At 40.2% G+C, this 20,813-nt stretch overlaps 1 protein-coding gene across 2 annotated transcripts in view; it reads left to right on the forward strand.

The window, feature by feature from the left end:
• Positions 1–20,813, forward strand: part of GLDC (glycine decarboxylase) — a 153,418-nt gene that overhangs the window by 101,376 nt on the left and 31,229 nt on the right. For both annotated transcript variants that reach the window (XM_027616322.1, XM_027616323.1), the window contains one exon: positions 1,157–1,299. In XM_027616322.1, the coding sequence (XP_027472123.1) occupies positions 1,157–1,299 (143 nt within the window). The remainder of the gene's footprint in view (positions 1–1,156; positions 1,300–20,813) is intronic.

Consider the following 20,813-nt stretch of genomic DNA (forward strand, 5'->3'; position numbering starts at 1 on the left):
GAGGGAAAGGGAGATGCAGGCTCCCCACTGAGCAGGGAGCCCAATGCTGAGCTCAATCCCAGCACCCTGAGATCATGACCTGAACCGAAGGCAGGCATTTAACCAGCTGAGCTACCCAGGCGCCCTATCTTTATTTTGCTATTCAACAGTCTTAGGAGAAACCCCAATTTTATCACAACTTGATCATTTAAATTTGAGTAAAATTATCTGAAACTAATACTATATGTTAATTAATTGAATTTAAATTAAAATAATTAAAAATATATTCATGCCTTCCTATCCCCTATTTATTTATTTATAGATTCATGCCTTCCTATCCCCTATTTATTTGTTCTATTATAGATTTTATTTTTAAGTAATCTTAAAAATCTTGAACTCACAACCCTGAGACCAAGAGTCTCATGTCTACTGACTAAGCCAGCCACGTGCTGCTCCTGTTCCCCCCTTTAAACCTGCAATGCTTTTATCAACTTGTAGTTAAGCTCAGTAGAATTCAGAACCTTAAGCCTTCTTTCTAGAAATCCATTCACAGTGTGAAAAGGGTAGAGACTGGAGGTTTTCATTTATTTCTCATATCAACAGAAGAGTTGTGTAACCTGCTCTTGTGGTTGGTAAGTACCTCTCCTAGGCTAGGATCCATTTTAGCAAAACTATCTTCTTCTTTTTTTCCCATAGGATTATTCTGATATGACAAATCACATCAGACAAAGGAAGTCATTTTATATTGTGATTGGAAGCATTTTCCCCATTTGCTTTTGTTTTTGTCTTATTCTGAGAATAAATATATGTGCTGTATAAGAGTTCAAGTAAACCATACCTGAAATAACTCACTGGGTTTCATGGATATAAATCTATTTTGGGGACTTTTTGTTCCTGAAAAGATAGAAAAAGTTTATATTTTTGGGTAAATTCCCTTTCTAGGCCTTTCTGACCTGCTTATAAAATGAAGGCAGTAATAGTACTTACCTGGTAAGATTGTGGTGAGATTTAATGAATTAATGTATTTAAAGTGCTTAAAACAGTTCCTGGCACATAGTAAATACTCTCTGTGCTAGTTAGTGCTATACTCATCATCATCATCATTATTAAAGTTTAGTATTGTTATTACAATTACAATTGTACATATGCATGTGTTTTCTCCCCTGTTGCTCTTCAGCCTATCACATGGAAAGAATTTGCAAATATCCACCCATTTGTGCCTCTGGACCAAGCTCAAGGGTATCAGCAACTTTTCCAAGAGCTTGAGAAAGACTTATGTGAACTCACGGGCTATGACCGAATCTCCTTCCAGCCTAACAGGTAAGAGATTTCTTCTCCTGTCTTTTAGCTATCTCTTGTGATATAATACCCACCCCCAAAACTTTGAGGCTTGAAACAACAATTCCGTATCATTCTGAGAGTTGAGTAGACAGTTCAGCTCCACTGGGGTGGATGGCTAGAAGGTCCAATAAGTAGCCACATTCACATAGATGGCAAGTTAATGATGGGCTGTTAGCTGGGAGATCAGCTGAGGATATTGACCTGGGCCTTAGTTCTTGTTCATGTAGCCCTCTCCATGTGGTTGCTTGAGCTTCATTCGTCCTGGAATGATGTCTAGGTTTAAAGTGGAGTGTTCCATGATGGAAAAATATGGAAGCTACAAAACCCCTTAAGGCTCAGCCTCTGAAGTTTCACAGCATGACTTCCAAAGCATTCTGTCTATTAAAGCAAGTGACAGGGCCAGCCCAGTTTGAATGCAGGAGGGGACAACACATGGTTGTGAATGTCCAGAGTTGTGTTTCACTTTGGGCCATCTTTGGAAACTAGTTACTATATCCATCAATGACAGAGCATTAGAATTAGAATCAAGTACACATGTTAACTCCTAACAAGCAGCAATATCTCAATCCAGTAGGGTCAGGAGAACCTAGATCCTGGTTTGTGCTGTCACTAACTTTGAAAGTTCCCTGCCCCTCTTCTGGCCTCTGTTTCTTTATCTGTAAAGTAAAAACTCTGAAGAACAGTGACTTAAAAAAAATTATTTTTTGACAGACAGAGGCAACATAAGCAGGGGGAGTGGGAGAGGGAGAAGCAGGCTTCCCGCTGAGCAGGGAGCCTGATGCGGGGCTCGATCCCAGGACCCTGGGATCATGACCTGAGCTGAAGGCAGATGCACAACTGACTGAGCCACCCAGGTGCCCCAAACAGTGACTTTTTTTAAAAGCAGAGGGCTCTGGCAACATTTCTTGGGTACTTGTTAAAAATACAAATGTCTGTGTCCCACTCTAGGACTACTGATCATAATCTCCAGGGGTTAGGACTAAGAAACCTTATTTTTAAGAAGCAAACAAATGATTCTGATATATAGCCAATTTGGAATCCACTGGGTTTGTGATCTGTCTTCATGGGAAAAGAGAGATAGGTGGATAGACAAACACTTCTATCAGCATGAATTCACATTTAACTATCTTCAAAAGAGTTGCATTCCTGCTGGGGGATTCTCCACAAGAAGTGTAATTCTCCACCAGCAGCCTTAGCATTGACAACACCCAGGAGCTTGTTAGAAATGTAGACTTAAAGATACAAAAATCAAATGATTTTTTTTAAAGATTTGTTTATTTGGGGAGGCGGAAGTGGCAGAGGGAGAATCTTCAAGCAGACTCCCCGCCAGGCGAGAAGCCCAGCTGGGGGCTCCATCTCACAACCTTGAGATCATGACCTGAGCCAAAATCAAGAGTTGGAGGCTTAACCAACTGTACCACCGAGGCACCCCGAAAATCAAATGATTTTAAAATTGAGACATTTATTGTCTTACTCTCTGAAACAGAAAGTAATCAGATCTTAGCTACAATCAAGTCCTACCTCCTGTTTGGTAACATAAGCTATACAGCAAAGTCATGTACTTCGTAAAAACAGTATATTCTGTAAAATACAAACCCTTTAGGAGGGGGGCATATGGCAAATGAAAGGACACAAGGCTCTTTTAATAGTAGCCTCTCAAACCCTGATTTTATAAATAGGAAGGAATGACATTCATGAAAGTCAGGCTTCATACCTTCATTAAAACATCATCATCAAGCCCCTGCCCCTTTTTTTAAAGGAAGAGAGGAACCTGAGTGAATTACTAATCTGAGGCAATAAACCTTAATTAAATGTTGAAAATGAAGAAACTTCGCCCTCTGGTGTTGGAATATGATTACATCTTCTGTGTCATATGGGAGACTAATTGTTAAGGACTATTTTAACTCTTTAGTCATTAGCTTTTTTTAATAATTTTTTATTGTTATGTTAATCACCATATATTACATCATTAGTTTTTGATGTAGTGTTCCATGATTCATTGTTTGTGCATAACACCCAGTGCTCCATGCAGAATGTGCCCTCTTTAATACCCATCACCAGGCTAACCCATCCCCCCACCCCCCTCCCCTCTAGAACCCTCAGTTTGTTTTTCAGAATCTATCCTCTCTCATGGTTCGTCTCCCCTCCGACTTACTCCCCTTCATTCTTCCCCTATCTTCTTCTTCTGTTTTGCTTAACATATATTGCATTATTTGTTTCAGAAGTACAGATCTGTGATTCATCAGTCTTGTAAAATTCACAGTGCTCACCATAGCACATACCCTCCCCAATGTCTATCACCCAGCCACCGAATCCCTCCCACCCCCCACCACTCCAGCAACCCTCAGTTTGTTTCCTGAGATTAAGAATTCCTCATATCAGTGAGGTCATATGATACATGTCTTTCTCTGATTGACTTATTTCGCTCAGCATAACACCCTCCAGTTCCATCCACGTCGTTGCAAATGGCAAGATCTCATTCCTTTTGATGGCTGCATAATATTCCATTGTGTATATATACCACATCTTTATCCATTCCTCTGTATGGACATCTTGGCTCTTTCCACAGTTTGGCTATTGTGGACATTGCTGCTATAAACATCGGGGTGCACGTACCCCTTCGGATCCCTACATTTGTATCTTTGTGGTAAATACCCAGTAGTGCAATTGCTGGATCGTATGGTAGCTCTATTTTCAACTGTTTGAGGAACCTCCATACTGTTTTCCAGAGGGGTTGCACCAGCTTGCATTCCCACCAACAGTGTAGAAGGGTTCCCCTTTCTCCGCATCCCCGCCAACATCTGTCGTTTCCTGACTTGTTAATTTTAGCCATTCTGACGGGTGTGAGGTGGTATCTCATTGAGGTTTTAATGTGGATTTCCCTGACGCCGAGCAATGTTGAGCACTTTTTCATGTGTCTGTTGGCCATTTGGATGTCTTCTTTGGAAAAATGTCTGTTCATGTCTTCTGCCCATTTCTTGATTGGATTATTTGTTCTTTGGGTGTTGAGTTTGATAAGTTCTTTATAGATTTTGGATACTAGCCCTTTATCTGAGATGTCATTTGCAAATATTTTCTCCCATTCTGTCGGTTGTCTTTTGGTTTTGTGGACCGTTTCTTCTGCTGTGCAAAAGCTTTTTATCTTGATGAAATCCCAATAGTTCATTTTTGCCCTGGCTTCCCTTACCTTTGGCAATGTTTCTAGGAAAAAGTTGCTGCGGCTGAGGTCAAAGAGGTTACTGCCTGTGTTCTCCTTTAGGATTTTGATGGACTCCTGTCTCACGTTTAGGTCTTTCAACCATTTGGAGTCTATTTTTGTGTGTGGTGTAAGGAAATGGTCCAGTTTCATTCTTCTGCATATGGCTGCCCAATTTTCCCAACACCATTTGTTGAAGAGACTGTCTTTTTTCCATTGGACATTCTTTCCTGCTTTGTTGAAGATTAGTTGACCATAGAGTTGAGGGTCCATTTCTGGGCTCTCTATTCTGTTCCATTGATCTATGTGTCTGTTTTTTTGCCAGTACCATACTGTCTTGATGATGACAGCTTTGTAATAGAGCTGGAAGTCCAGAATTGTGATACCGCCAGCTTTGCTTTTCTTTTTCAATATTCCTCTGGCTATGTGGGGTCTCTTCTGGTTCCATACAAATTTTAGGATTATTTGTTCCATTTCTTTGAAAAACGTGGATGATATTTTGATGGGGATTGCATTGAATGTGTAGATTGCTCTAGGTAGCACTGACATCTTCACAATGTTCTTCCAATCCATGAGCATGGAACGTTTTTCCATTTCTTTGTGTCTTCTTCAATTTCTTTCCTGAGTATTTGATAGTTTTCTAGGTACAGATCCTTTGCCTCTTGGTTAAATTTATTCCTAGGTATCTTATGGTTTTGGGTGCAATTGTAAATGGGATCGACTCCTTGATTTGTCTCTCTTCTGTCTTGTTGGTGTATAGGAATGCCACTGATTTCTGTGCATTGATTTTATAGCCTGCCACTTTACTGAATTCCTTTATGAGTTCTAGCAGTTTTGGGGTGGAGTCTTTTGGGTTTTCCACATACGGTATCATATCATCTGCAAAGAGTGAGAGTTTGACTTCTTTGCCGATTTGGATGCCTTTGATTTCTTTTTGTTGTCTGATTGCTGTGGCTAGGACTTCTAATACTATGTTGAATAGCAGTGGTGAGAGTGGACATCCCTGCCGCGTTCCTGAACTTAGAGGAAAAGCTCTCAGCTTTTCCCCACTGAGAATGATATTCGCTGTAGGTTTTTCATAGATGGCTTTTATTATATTGAGGTATGTACCCTCTATCCCTATACTCTGAAGAGTTTTGATCAAGAAAGGATGCTGTACTTTGTCAAATGCTTTTTCTGCATCTTTTGAGAGGATCCTATGGTTCTTGTTCTTTCTTTTGTTAATGTATTGTATCACGTTGATTGATTTGCGGATGTTGAACCAGCCTTGCAGCCCAGGGATAAATCCCACTTGGTCATGGTGAATAATCCTTTTAATGTACTGGTGGATCCTATTGGCTAGTATTTTGGTGAGAATTTTTGCATCCATGTTCATCAAGGATATTGGTCTGTAATTCTCCTTTTTGATGGGGTCTTTGTCTGGTTTTGGGATCAAGGTAATGGTGGCCTCGTAAAATGAATTTGGAAGTTTCCCTTCCATTTCTATTTTTTGGAACAGTTTCAGGAGAATAGGTATTAATTCTTCTTTAAATGTCTGAAAGAATTCCCCTGGAAGCCATCTGGCCCTGGGCTCTTGTTTGTTGGGAGATTTTTGATGACTGCTTCAATTTCCTTAGTGGTTATAGGTCTGTTCAGGTTTTCTATTTCTTCCTGGTTCAATTTTGGTAGTTGATACATCTCTAGGAATATACCCATTTCTTCCAGGTTATCTAGTTTGCTGGGAGAGAGTTGCTCATAATATGTTCTTGTAATTGTTTGTATTTCTTTGGTGTTGCTTGTGATCTCTCCTCTTTCATTCACGATTTTGTTGATTTGGGTCATTTCTCTTTTCTTTTTGATCAGTCTGGCCAGGGGTTTATCAATCTTGTTAATTCTTTCAAAGAACCAGCTCCTAGTTTCGTTGATCTGTTCTACTGTTCTTTTGGTTTCTATTTCATTGATTTCTGCTCTGATCTTTATTATTTCTCTTCTCCTGCTGGGTTTAGGCTTTATTTGCTGTTCTTTCTCCAGCTCCTTTAGGTGTAGGGTTAGGTTGTGTATTTGAGACCTTTCTTGTTTCTTGAGAAAGGCTTGTATTGCTATATACTTTCCTCTCAGGACTGCCTTTGCTGTATCCCAAAGATTTTGAACAGTTGTGTTTTCATTTTCATTGGTTTCCATGAATTTTTAAAATTCTTCTTTAATTTCCTGGTTGACCCATTCATTCTTTAGTAGGATGCTCTTTAGCCTCCATGTATTTGAGTTCTTTCAACTTCCGTCTTGTGATTGAGTTCTAGTTTCAAAGCATTGTGGTCTGAAAATATGCAGGGAATGATCCCAATCTTTTGGTACTGGTTGAGACCTGATTTGTGACCTAGGATGTGATCAATTCTGGAGAATGTTCCATGGGCACTAGAGAAGAATATGTATTCCATTGCTTTGGGATGGAATGTTCTGAATATATCTGTAAAGTCCATTTGGTCCAGTGTTTCATCTAAAGTCTTCATTTCCTTGTTGATCTTTTGCTTAGATGATCTGTTCATTTCAGTTAGGGGGGTGTTAAAGTCCCCCACTATTATTGTATTGTTGTCAATGTTGTTTCTTTGCTTTTGTTATTAATTGCCTTATATAATTGGCTGCTCCCATGTTCGGGACATAGATATTTACAATTGTTAGATCTTCTTGTTGGATAGACCCTTTAAGTAGGATAGAGTGTCCTTCTTCATCTCTTATTACAGTCTTTGTTTTAAAATCTAATTTGTCTGATATAAGGATTGCCACCCCAGCTTTCTTTTGGTGTTCATTAGCATGGTAAATCATTTTCCACCCCCTCAATTTCAATCTGGGGGTGTCTTTGGGTCTAAAATGAGTCTCTTGCAGACAGCGTATTGATGGGTCTTGTTTTTTAATCCAATCTGATAGCCTGTGTCTTTTGATTGGGGCATTTAGCCCATTTACATTCAGGGTAACTATTGAAAGGTATGAATTTAGTGCCATTGTATTGTCTGTAAGGTGACTGTGACTGTATATTGTCTGTGTTCCTTTCTGATCTATGCTGCTTTTAGGCTCTCTCTTTGCTTAGAGGACCCCTTTCAATATTTCTTGTAGGGCTGGTTTTGTGTTTGCAAAGTCCTTTAGTTTTTGTTTGTCCTGGAAGCTTTTTATCTCTCCTTCTATTTTCAATGAGAGCCTAGCTGGATATAGTATTCTTGGCTGCATATTTTTCTCGTTTAGTGCTCTAAAGATATCATGCCAGCCCTTTCTGGCCTGCCAGGTCTCTGTGGATAGGTCTGTTGCCAATCTAATGTTTCTACCATTGTAGGTTACATATCTCTTCTCCCGAGCTGCTTTCAGGATTTTCTCTTTGTCTCTGAGATGCGTAAGTTTTACTATTAGATGTCGGGGTGTTGACCTATTTTTATTGATTTTGAGAGGGGTTCTCTGTGCCTCCTGGATTTTGATGCCTGTTTCCTTCCCCACATTAGGGACTTTCTCTGCTATTATTTGCTCCAATATACCTTCTGCCCCTCTCTCTCTTTCTTCTTCTTCTGGGATCCCAATTATTCTAATGTTGTTCATCTTATCTTATCGCTTATCTCTCGAATTCTGCCCTCGTGATCCTGTAGATGTTTATCTCTCTTTTTCTCAGCCTCTTTATTTTCCATCATTTGGTCTTCTATATCGCTGATTCTCTCTTCTGCCTCATTTATCCTAGCAGTTAGTGCCCCCATTTTTGATTGCACCTCATTAATAGCCTTTTTGATTTCTACTTGGTTGGATTTTAGCTCTTTTATTTCTCCAGAAAGGGTTTCTCTAATAACTTCCACACTTTTTTCAAGCCCAGCTAGTATCTTTAAAGTCATGATTCTGAACTCTAGGTCCGACATCGTACTAATGTCAGTATTGAGTAGGTCCCTGGCAGTTGGTACTACTCTTGTTCTTTTTGCTGAGGTGATTTTTTTTGTCTTGTCATTTTGTCCAGAGGAGAACAGATGAATGAGAGAACAGAATGCTAACAGGTTAACAACATCTCCAGCAAATATACTCTATACAAATCAGAAAAGACCTGAAACCAGGGGACAAGAAAGGGAAAGAAAGAGAAAAAAAAAAGGAAAAAGAAAAAGATAAAAACAAACAAAAACAGAAAAAAATGGAATATCATCAAATATGATCAGGCTAGTGCATAGATCAGTGCCACACACTAGCTTTTGGGCATATTTTGGTCTGTTAAAAAAAAGTGCCTGCTAAAATTTTAAAGGAAGCCTTATATATGTACAAAATAAGGGTTGATACAATGAAGGGATGGCAGATGAGTGTAAAGATGAAAATTATAAAAGATTTTATAAAAGGAATTGATAAGATAAGTTGTTTTTAAAAAGAAAGAAGATTTAAAAAGAAAAAGAAAAAAAAAGAAAAAAAAAGGGAGAGAATGTAATCACGCAGAAGAATAGAACAAAGCCATACACTAGTGATTTAGGGTATATTTTGATCTGTTAGAAGAAATTGTATCTCAAAATTTTAAAGAGAGAACAACTTATATATATATATGCCAAAATAAGGGTAACTACTATGAAGGGATAATAATATGACTCTAAAAATGAAAAATAAAAAATGATTTTTTTAAAAAAAGGGATTGATAAGATGTTTGAAAAAGGGAAAAAGAAAAATTAAAAAAAAATCAGTTAAAAAATTAACTTTGAAAAACTAATGAATTATGGTAAAAAAGCCATGAATTCTATGTGCAGTATTCCCCTAGCGCTGGAGTTCTCCCGTTCTCCTTGATCGGTAAACTTGGTCTTGGCTTGCTGGCTGTTCCTGCTGATCTTCTGGGGGAGGGGCCTGTTGCCATGGTTCCCAAATGTCTTTGCTGGAGGCAGAATTGCCCTGCCCTTGTGAGTCCAGGCTAAGCAAGCTGCTCGGGTTTGCTCTCAGGAGCTTTTGTTCCCTGTAAGCTCTCGGTATAGCTTTGGAGGACCAGGGTGAAAATGGTCCTTCAGTCTCCGCCCGGAGGAGCTGAGAACTCGGGGCCCCGCTCCTCAGTGTGCCCCCAGAGAAAAGCAGTCACTCCTGTTTCCCCGGTCTCCCGCCACACTCCGTGCTCACCCGGCCTGTGACCGAGCGTTTCTATGTCTGGCACCCTACCCCGTGTGGAGTCTCCAAACCCAGCAGATCCCTGCGGTGCGCTTGCGCCGCTCCTCCCAGGGGAGGAAGGGGAGTCTCCCCGGCTCTGCGGCTTGTAGGGTCCCTGCTGGAGGAGCAGTGGCCTGACTGTGTGGCACTGATCACAGTTTATGGCAACCCCGAGCTGAGAGCCTGCACCTCAGCTCCATCTCTGCAGCCGGCTTCCCCGCTCCGATACCTGGGAGCTCTGCCGCACTCAGGCACCCCCGGTCTTTCTGTGACCCCAAGGGTTCTGAGACCACACTGTCCCGTGAGGGTTCCACCCCCCGCTTAGCCACTGGAGCGACGTCCCTCAGCGGAGCCGATTTCTAAAAGGTCCGATTTTGTGCTCCACGGCTCTATCACTTGCCAGAAGCGGCCGACGGAGGCCCCCTCCCCTGCCTTCTATCCTCCCATATCGCCTCGGATTCACTTCTCTGCACGTCCTGCCTTCCAGAAAGTGGTCACTTTTCTGTTCAGAGTGTTGTTACTCTTCTTATCTTCGATCTCCTGTTGAGTTCGTATGTGTTCAGAATGGTTTGATCCCTATTCAGCTGAATTCCTGGACCAGACGAAATCCAGGTTTCCTACTCCTCCGCCATCTTGCCTAAGTCACTAGCTTTTGCAGCTCATTGAGGGCCCAGCCAGGGTCCTGAAAGACTGACCTAAGGATGAGGAAGCTTGCCTTCCCTTAAAGCAATGGTTCCCATCCCTGGCTGGAAATTGGAGTCATGTGGTGAGTTTATAAAAAGATTCTGGTGTCCAGATCACAATCCCAGATTGAATTATAATCTTGATTGGAAAGACTGGGGTGCGGGAAGAGACACAGTCTTGAATATTTCTTTAAAACTTCCCAGGTGATTCCAACTTGAAGGCAAGGGTAAGAATGACTGTCGTAGAAGTTTCTCTGTTGTTTTTCTTATTATACATAATGCTCTTTCTCTGTCCTGCTCTCCTCACTCATATGATTGGCAGTGAGATTCAGTACTCCATCTCAGTTTTGTAGGAGGGAAAGAGATGGTTATTAGGATGTCGTTTCTGTCAGTGATGCCTTCTCCACCTTCACAGATTCCCAGATATAACACTCATTTCCAAGAGCCAATTTGAAAGTGACAGGAGCTGTGCCCAAAGTTGAGGCTTATTGAGGGATATTTCTGGTTGTTAGCAGAGGCTGCTATGACAGATGAGGAAATGCCCTACTCTTTTGTTGGGAAAATAGACCATGCTTCCAGAGATTATTAAAGTTTGGGAAAAAGAGGAAGGGATGCACCATATATTCTCTATGTAAGGATTTTATTTTTATTTTGTTAAAACCCTCTTGGTTTATTTGTGCTAATCTCTCCACACGTGAATTATATATCCAGGTCTCATAATCTATATTCTAAGTATTATAATTAGTCTACCACAGGATTATTTATTGGTTAGTTCATCATGATTTACTGCTGGCTAAGTGACCACTCCAATCCAAGGTATTGATATAGGCTTCATATTTATTGTAAGAAGAAATACAAGTTTTCTTGAATATTCTGTACAGAGGGAGAATTTACTGTATCATGTCAGCCACTGAAATTTAGAATTACTTCTAAAATATGGGGTGCAGTCGCAATTATCATCAAGGGACTATTTCCTGGTGTTTTCATTTATACCTAATTGGAGTTGGTCGGTATGTCTATAGAGTTTTAGAGGCTAGTCACCAAAAATTTTTGCATCTAAAATTTCTTTTCCTTTCTTGTTATCATATGATATTTAAAAGATAAATATGGCAACATTTTTAGGAAGTAGCATTAGTAATATTTTGCAACTCTAAAATTTTTATTTTATTGCAATTCTAAATTATGTGGTAAAATACACCTAACATGAAAATTTACCATTTTAACCATTTTTAAGAGTACAGTTCAATAGCATGAATTCACATTGTTTTGTAACCTTCAGCACCATCTGTCTCCAGAAACTTTTTATCTTCCCAGATCAAAGCTCTATATCAATTAAACAACAACTCCTCATTTCTCTCTTACCCCAGTCTCTGGCAACTGTGATTTTATTTTCTGCTGCTACTAAATCGACTACTAGTTATGTCATGTAGGTGGAACTTATAATATTTGTCTTTTTGTATCTGGTGTATTTCACTTAGCATAATGTCTTTATCCATGTTGTAGCATGCGTCAACATTTCCTTTTTAAGTCTGAATAATAATTCCCCTGTATGTGTGGACCACATTTTGCTTATCTCTGCCCATTGATGGACACTTGGGTTGTTTCCACCTTTTAGCTGTTGTGAATAATGTTGCTATGAACATTGGTATACAAATACCTGAGTCCCTGGTTTTAATTCTTTTGGGTATATACTCAGATGTGACATTGCTGGATGTATGGTAACTCTGTTTAATTTTTTGAGGAATGGCCATACTGATTTATATATCAATGCAGAGGTATAGGTGGTAAAAGGTATATGAAAAGGACAGTTATCTCAAGGTGGTAGAACTTCAATACTTTTTGTCTTTAGGCTTTTTAATTTTTTTATTTTTATTTTTCCCCTTCCCTGTCCTTATGCTTTTTTAGATTACTAAAAACTTTAACCATGATACATGTTAGTATATAATATAAAAAGAAGTTAATTTTATTGTGGGGAACATGCATATTATGAAACAAACACAATGTAAGATGCTTGCAGATTCATTTCTATGCTGGGTCTCCTGATCTCAGAGGATTTCTGTATCAGCTGATGGCATGATGAAGCCGGCTTCAACACTTGCCCTGGGTTTGGAGGCAAACCATATACTACCTCAGTCTTAGCAGTGACACAGTACTCAAACATAAAGTGAGAACGTCTTGTACCAAGGGCAAAGGAACGAAATTCTGCAGAATAGAGTGATATTTAACACCAAGTGGACTGGTAACAGAACTCTCTGGTTCTAAGATGCCTGTGTAGGAGAACAGTTTTCAGGCATGAACCTGAGTATTCTGCATGTGGCCCTGACGGCTCCACCTCATCTTTGCTGCTGGGCCCTTCCATACTATCTTCCGGTCCAGCGGAGATCTACATTATGCTCACAGAAGGCTATTGGTCTTTCTCTAATAGTTCCTGCCTAGATATACATTGCCACAGGACCTTTCTCTTCAGTGGATTCTTTTTCTGAAAGGGAATTCAGCAGCTCAAAGGAAAGGTTAGCATCCACAATATGTGAGACCTCCAAACGGCTTCTTCCTTAGCCAGGATGTGGGTTTCTCTCCCACACAGCAAGAAAGCAAATGCTGTGTTACTGATCTGATTGAGGTTTAATTGAGGAATGACCGATAATTACAGTTGATAAAGGATTTTATTATGATCAATTGTGGCATGAAATCTTTCATTCATGTAGCTAAACTTTTACTTGGTCTATTTCCTGGGACCGTTAGATTCCAAAAAGGTGTTTAAAAGACTTGAAACAAAAATGTCAAGAAACTTGTCCCCATTTCTCATATTTATTTGCTGCATCTACAAACCTGGAGAGCATTTCCAGTTTGCTGAAAAAAATACCCAAATATTTCATTACCTTTCCATTTTCTACTATGCCTAGCATGGCTTGCTTTGACTTGTTCCCCCATAACAGTGTGACACTCTTAAAATCATTCAACAGCTCATAAATACACTCCAGGAATTGCTGGGTTAGAATTATGATGTAATGTTTAAGGGAGACAGAAACAGTAATTAACACCTTCCACAGATATTTAAAGTGAAAGACAAGCCGGGATTATTATTAGCTCCCTTGGCTTATAAGAATAAGGAAGTTGTTTTCATCTTTAAAAACAGCAAACTATGATCATGAATGTAGATAGAGCTGTCAGTTGCTTTCCCAGAATCTCCGCCTGGAAGATTCTTAAACAAAGGTGTAAACAGGGCATAATCTATGGATCTCAAACTTTATTGTACTGCAGAATCACCTGGGAGGCTTGTTAAATTGCTAAGCTTCACTGCCAGAGTTCCTGATTCAGTAAGGCTGGGTTGGGGCCTGAGTATTTGCATTTCTAACATTTCTGGATGATGTTAATATGTTGGTTTGGCCACCATACTGTGAAAAACACTGGGGTTGCAGGCATTCACAGTCCTGGCTGCTTATTAGAATTAGTTGGGGAGCCTCTGAAGAATATTAATGCTCTCCCTACCCCACAAACTAGTTGCATCAGAATCTCCGGGCCGGGGGGGGGGGGGGCGGTTGGAGTTCAGGAATCACGGTTTTTAATACCCTCCCCAGGTGATTCTAATGTGCATCACTGGGTTGCAGAGTGTGTTGCCCTAAACAAACACCAAAGAGGAAAGTTCAGTTAGATGACTAATATCTTCCAGTGGACTGAACTTTGAAAGTGCCCTTTGAAGACTAAGTCACGCCCATCATGTGCCTATCAGGAGATGCAGTAAAGAGAATCAAACACCTGATAGTTGCTACCTCCCACTCCACCTTTCCTGAGCTCATGATTGATGGCACTGATTGGCTCTAACATGACTCCTATCATTGGTAACCTCTGATAATGCTTTCCTATGGAGCCTGGTGCAGCTCCACAATCCACCTCTCAGACAGTGCTGGGACGCCAGACAGCAGAGACCCTCCTCTAGTTAGAGACTGATTTCCCAAAGAAGCACTCAGAATGCCAGGAAGAAGAGAAAGAAGGGTGAAGGATGAAGAGAGCCGTCTTTGGGGACATTGAACGCAGTGAGAAGACCTCCCCTTCCCCAATTTCCTTAACTCTCAAAAGTATGTTTTGATTTTGCAGTCTGTAAGGCTTGGAGCAGTGGTTCTCACACTTGGTCACACCCACAAGATTTTTTTTTTTTAAGATTTTATTTGTCAGAGGGAGAGAAGAGCACAAGCAGGGGGAGCGGCAGGCAGAGGGAGAAGCAGGCTTCCTGCTGAGCAAGGAGCCCAATACCAGGCTCGATCCCAGGATCCTGGGATCATGACCTAAGCCGAAGGCAGATGCTTAACCCACTGAGCCACCCAAGCGTTCCCCTACAGGATTTTCTGATTCAGTGCTTGAGAACTTGTATTTCTGTCAGGTTTCCAGGTGATGCTAATGCTTTGTTTGGGAACTTCAGTTTGAGAACCACTGCTTTAAGGTACTCTTCGGATGTCAGAATGGTTAGAACAGCTGGATCTATTCAGATGTTTTTGACCATAAATTGAAGGTTAAGTATAGAATTCAGTTTATGTCAAATTAGATACAGATTGGTAAGAACATTCCAGAATATGTTGAAAGGTTTTTATTATATGCTCATTGGAAAGGAGATCCAGACAGTTTTTGGGTACTTGAGGTAAGCAACAGCATTAGACTGATTAAAATCCTATTGCTTCCAACATATGTGTATTGGAAAAATGTCAGTTAATCCTGTTTATTCCATTCATAAGATAGGAATCAGTGCCTTTTTTTTTTTTACCTTATTTCCCTGGGAATGTCTTATTACATTGCCATGGATTGAAGTGGGTCATTTTGACACGGTAGCTGTTTTGACCATCTTACTGGGATCCATTTTACCATGTCAGTTTCTTAGCTAATATTTCACTTGGATCACTTGGTCACTTCCTGAGCACTTGATGGTGGTATTTTTAAAATAAAGAAGTTCTTGGATCAGTGGAGTTTGACATCAAAATGCCCAACATCAAAACATACATCACAAGAAATCATTAATTGGGTTTCCTTCTGGAGAGTGAGACTAAGAAGAATAGGAGGGGGTAGCTTGTTTTACTGATAAAAATTCTTAAATCACATGAATGCATTTTATAATATATAATATAATAATATAATAAAAACTTAAATCCACCTATGAATTAGGTGGCAAGATCCAAGGGAGGCCGGCAGCAGAGAATAAATCAGGGTTACTTCAGGGGAAGAATCACCACTACCAATGGAAAATCTGTGACTGTCCCATTCCTTGGGTCACTCTCTCCAGGTTGATGAAGTCCCAGGCTAATGGAGTATCCTATGGACTGGGAGTGGGTCAGGTGTCCAACACTTGGTTAATGGGTAGTGATTGGGAATGTCTGGTCCCTTCCTGCTTCTATAGGGGGGTTTAGGACCCTGCCTTTCCCCCAGACTCACACAAAATGGGAAATTCCCCTAACTAGTAAGGGGACTAAAAGTCTGTGTGTTCCCACATACATATGAAAACAGCAACAATGAATACCCAGCAAATCTCCAGCATCCTAATGGAAGACTTCCTTAGTATTTTTTTAATAATTATTTATTTGTCAGACAGAGTGCGGAGGGTAGTGCACAAGCAGAGGGAGTGGCAGGCAGAGAGAGAGGGAGAAGCAGACTTCCCATGGGGCAAGGAACCCGATGTGGGATTTGATTTCAGGACCCTGGGATCATGACCTGAGCCAAAGGCAGGCGCTTAACCGACTGAGCCACCCAGGCAACCCTTCCTTAGTATTTTCTGCTTGTAATGGATCATCACAGCACCATTTTCTACTTGGGCTGTCTTTGATGTCTTTACTGTTTATTTGATACGTAGTTTGCAGATATTTCTCCCACTCTGTAGCTTGCCTTTTTGTCCTTTTAACGGGTCTTTCATAGAGCAAAGGTAATTATGGTGAAGTGTAATTTATCAATTTTCCTTTTATGAATTGTGCTTTTGGTTTCAAATCTGAGAACTCTTTGCTTAGTCCTAGATTCCAAAGACTTTTTTCTGTTTATTCCTAAAAGTTTTCTAGCTCTATATTTTACATTTAAATCCATAATCCATTTTGAGATAATTTTTGTATAAAGGTAAAAGTCTTAGGTCGACCTATGTGTGTCTGACTGCTCCAGCACTATTTGTTGAAAAGGCTGTTGTTCCTCCAGGGCACTGCTTTTGCAACTTTGTAAAGACTCAGTTTGGTTTATTTATGTGAATTGATTTCTGGTTTCTATAGTCTAACCCATTGATCTGCGTGTATGTCCCTCCCCCAGTAACACACAATCTTGATTCCTATAGGTATATAATAAGTCTTGGCATCAGATAGACTGATTCCTCCCACTTTCTTCTTTTTCAAAGTGTAGCTATTCTAGTTACTTTTTGCCTTGCATATAAATTTTCAAATAAACTTGTTTATATCTACAGAAATCTTGGTTTTATTGGATAATGATATATATTTTAGCTTCCATATGTTGCAATGTATACAATGTGCTAGATGCTGGTTGTTAGTATATAGATGGTTAAAGGGAAACAATTCACTTCATATTTAAATGTACAATTTATTCATAAAAGAATGATTTCTCATGAAGAATGTCTTTTTAAATGTAATAATTAACCAAAAGAAACTTCTCAGGAAATTAAACTATTATTAAAAATAAAATAGGCCCTGGGTGCCTGGGTGGCTCAGATGGTCAAGCCTCCAACTTTTGGTTTTGGCTCAGGTCGTGAACTCAGGGTCGTGAGATTGAGCCCTGTTGTCAGGCTCTGTGCTCAGTGGGAAGTAGGCTTGAGATTCTCTCCCTCTTCCCCTCTCCCACTTTTTCTCTCTCTCTTTCAAATAAATCTTTATTTTTTCTTTTTTTAAAGTTTCATTTATTTATTTGAGAGAGTGAGAAACAGAGCACAAGCAGAGGGAACTGTAGGTAGAGAGAAAAAGCAGGCTCCCCGCTGAGCAAGGAGCCTGATGTGGGGCTCTTGGATCATGACCTGAGCTGAAGGCACATGCTGAACTGACTGAGCCACCCAGGTGTCCCAATAAATAAATCTTTAAAAAGAAATAGAATAGGCCCACTGACTTATAAACAGCCTAAAAGAGAACTTTTCTTAAGTCACACACTAAATGTGGCCATCAGTGTGCAAAATATAATAATGAGGTTAAAAAGATAAAATTATTTCCATAAGAATATCTAGAGGAAAATTAAAATAAGAATAGATCTGGTAAATCTAGATACTTGATAATTTAAAAAAATGTATAAATCTTAAATTACTGGCACCAAAATTTTAAAATGGTAGGATCAATAACATGATCATTTTCTTGAGGGCACATTTTTAGCTGCTTTTGATTTGTATAAATACAGTATCCTAGTAGAGAATACAAATACTGTTTTCTTAGTACAACTGCAGCATAATTGAGCAGGACTTTTGGTGACCACGGGGGGTCACCTTAAATCATGATAACATTCTGCAGTCTTGTAAAATGTGTTCTATGTATAAATATAAAAACCATGAAGAAATATTTCTTTTAAAAATAGCAGCTATGATAATCTGTCTCTAAATATTCCAAAGCAGCCAACTTCGGAATTTCTATGGTGTCTGTGAAGTCAGCCATCATATTCTTTCAGCAGATTGAAGAGTTTTTTTCATGACTGGTCAAAGATTACTCTGTGATCAGTGATAAATGTACACAATAACTGACCAAAATGCCTTCTTTACAGGATGCAATTCATTCATAATCTTAATCCATCTTCAGTTTTATGCTTAGGAAGTGCTCAGCTTTCCACCTGTGACCACTGGCCATGCATGTTCTTCACAGTCCTCTGTAAGTCCTCTTATCACAGACAGACAGATCATCTGCTATTGTATTTGTAACATCTAGCACAAGTCTCTAACTGTCCCTTGGGATTGATCTTGTGTAATGTCCAATAAAAATTTGTTCCAAAGATCTAAAAATGTAACCCTTCCAGGTAGAACTAAGCTGTAGTATTTCTAAATCTCAACCTTTTTGCCCAGAGTTCTTAGCAGAGGTAAAGGTAAAGTGATAAACATCTTTGATGTTTATTGTGTCCTTAAACTCTTGTTTTGTCTTGGCAAAAGAGCTGAACTATCACCCTGGCCCTGTTATGTCATCTTCAGATAAATTCACATTGAGTAGCTGCCTGAAATTGTACTTAGGATGCTACACTGATACTAATAGAGTCTACGTTAAGTCACTACAAAACTGTGGAACCCCATCAACTCCGTCTTATTTTCACCTTGTGGCACATTGCTCTTGTTCTAGCTTCTTCTAGTCTATAGAGTGAGTCTGGGTTCTGGAGGAAGTCATCGCTAGAGTTCACTCATTCTGTGTTAAGCAGTATAATATGTAGCAGTTCTTTCAGCAGTCTGAATAAATGCCAAGACTGGAGGACTTTGTTTTTCTAAGACAGTTGAAGCCTATGCTCACTTGGCGCTTCTGTGGGGCTGAGGCTCCCTGCCCACTGGTGTCCTTCTTTCTATGGCCAGCTCTGCAGGTCCAGGCCACCAACGACTTCAGATGTCAGAAAACCACTATCCTTGCTGCTACTCCACATGAGTAGTTCTCTGATAGACACTCAATCGGGGTTATGGAGCCAAGCAGTTATTTTTCATAATACTTTTCCACCAATAGGTGGCGCTCACAATTCCCCTTATTTTAATAGAACCCCAGTAATAAGGCTTATGTGGCCTTTAGAACAACATACCTTTTGCACTTTTCGAGGTGCCGCATCCAGCATTTTTTATCAAAGCTTTAGCATATTTCCTTTCTCTTGGATTACGGGCTCATAGTTCCAGACTCTTTCATTCCTGGTCTAAGCACTTTGTTTGGCTTTCCAACAAAACAAGATGAGCAGAAGTTGTGAGGAAAAACACCGGGCCATTTGTTGAGGCTCCATTCCATGGAGGAAAGGATGACAATGTTGACTGCCTGGGCTGGAGATGGGAACTCAATTTTGAACAAATTTACTCAGCAGTTATTGCAGATCTACTCCATGTAGAGTACTGTTCTATACATTCTGAGACCTAGGACCTACTCTCAGAGCTTACACTCTGAGACAGGACGGGCACACAAAATAAATGTGAGCTCTATAATCCTTTTCCATGTACAGTGCATGTATAGGATTGTATTAACGAGTGAGCAAAATACTATGAGTGCCTATGGGTGCAATTTATTATCCCTATTTTAGAGATGAGAATGCAGAGGCACAGAGAGGCTAAGTAGCTAGTGATGTGGGTGATTTGCTGAAGCATATTCATTTTTCTGCTCCCAAAATAAAAACATCATGTGAACTACAACTATTTTTCCAAAACCTGGAAAATGGGAGACCGGCGTCTGCCTCCCTCCCTAGAAGAGAGCAGAGGCAGAGCTCACTCAGTGTAAGCGATAAGGGACTGCGTGCCCCAGGTCTTACAGGGACAGGTCTTCTTTTATGTGTAGCTAAACCTCCTCGTTCTGTCAGTCAGACAAGGGTTCTGTGAAGGAAAACCACAGCTCTGACTCCTTTGGGGAGCACAGCATGCTCAGAGGAGTAGCACGGCTTTACACGGGAAGGATGAGCCTCCTTGAGAGGCAAACTTGTACTGAAGTCTAAAATCTGCCACTGTTGGCCATTTGGGCATATAATACTCAGACCTCAGTTTCTTTTCACGCAAAATGGGGGCAATGGTACCTACCTCATGGGGGTATTGGGAGGATTAAATAGGATGTTGAAAAATGCTTGGTGGCGGCCACCACAACAAGGGCTACTGTTTCCCTGTGCTTATTCTGTGCAGCGTGCCTGGTAAATAGGAAGTGCTCAATCAATGGAGCAGTTTATACTTATTACTGTTACTTCGCTCATCTACCCTATTTCATTGCTCTGCAAATCACCATTTTCCTTCTCTTTCTCCAGCCACACTCTAAGCCCTTCACCCCCAGATGCTTCCCTGTTCTCTGTCCTCTCCTAAGTCCTCATTTCTGCTGTCTCCTGACACCAGATATCAGTGTCTCCACAATAGTTTGCAAACATTTCAGATCCAACTGGTTCGATCCTAGTGTTCTCTCGAAAAAAATTCCAGCACTCAAAATTGTAGCTTTTGGTTTAGAAAGAGAAGTTTATCTAGTTTGTTGTTAAACCGTGTGCTTTTAGAGTATGATCTCAATATTATGGGGGTGATTAGAAAGGATGAATGCCAAAACCACTGGGCCTTCTCCAGAGTTAAAGAATGGTGTAATTTTGCGAAATAGAGGAAATACGCATTTTGAATGGGGTTTAGAAACCTATTACTCACTTCCCTTTCCTTCCTGCAGAGATTACTGAGAACGTTAAATAACAGTTTATGATTGACTCAGCGTCACTCACTGGACTGTTAGTCATTAAGTGTGCTCTAAAAGTGGTGCCTTCAAGGACCGCTTAGTTGGGTATATATGGCCAGCCTCTAGCAGCCACATGCATGTGGGGCCTGGGAAAACTCACCCAAGAGACTTAATGGGAATGTTGCCACATTCAAAGTG

This window comes from Zalophus californianus, chromosome 13 (genome assembly GCF_009762305.2).
Source record: "Zalophus californianus isolate mZalCal1 chromosome 13, mZalCal1.pri.v2, whole genome shotgun sequence".
NCBI classification, from domain to species: domain Eukaryota; kingdom Metazoa; phylum Chordata; class Mammalia; order Carnivora; family Otariidae; genus Zalophus; species Zalophus californianus.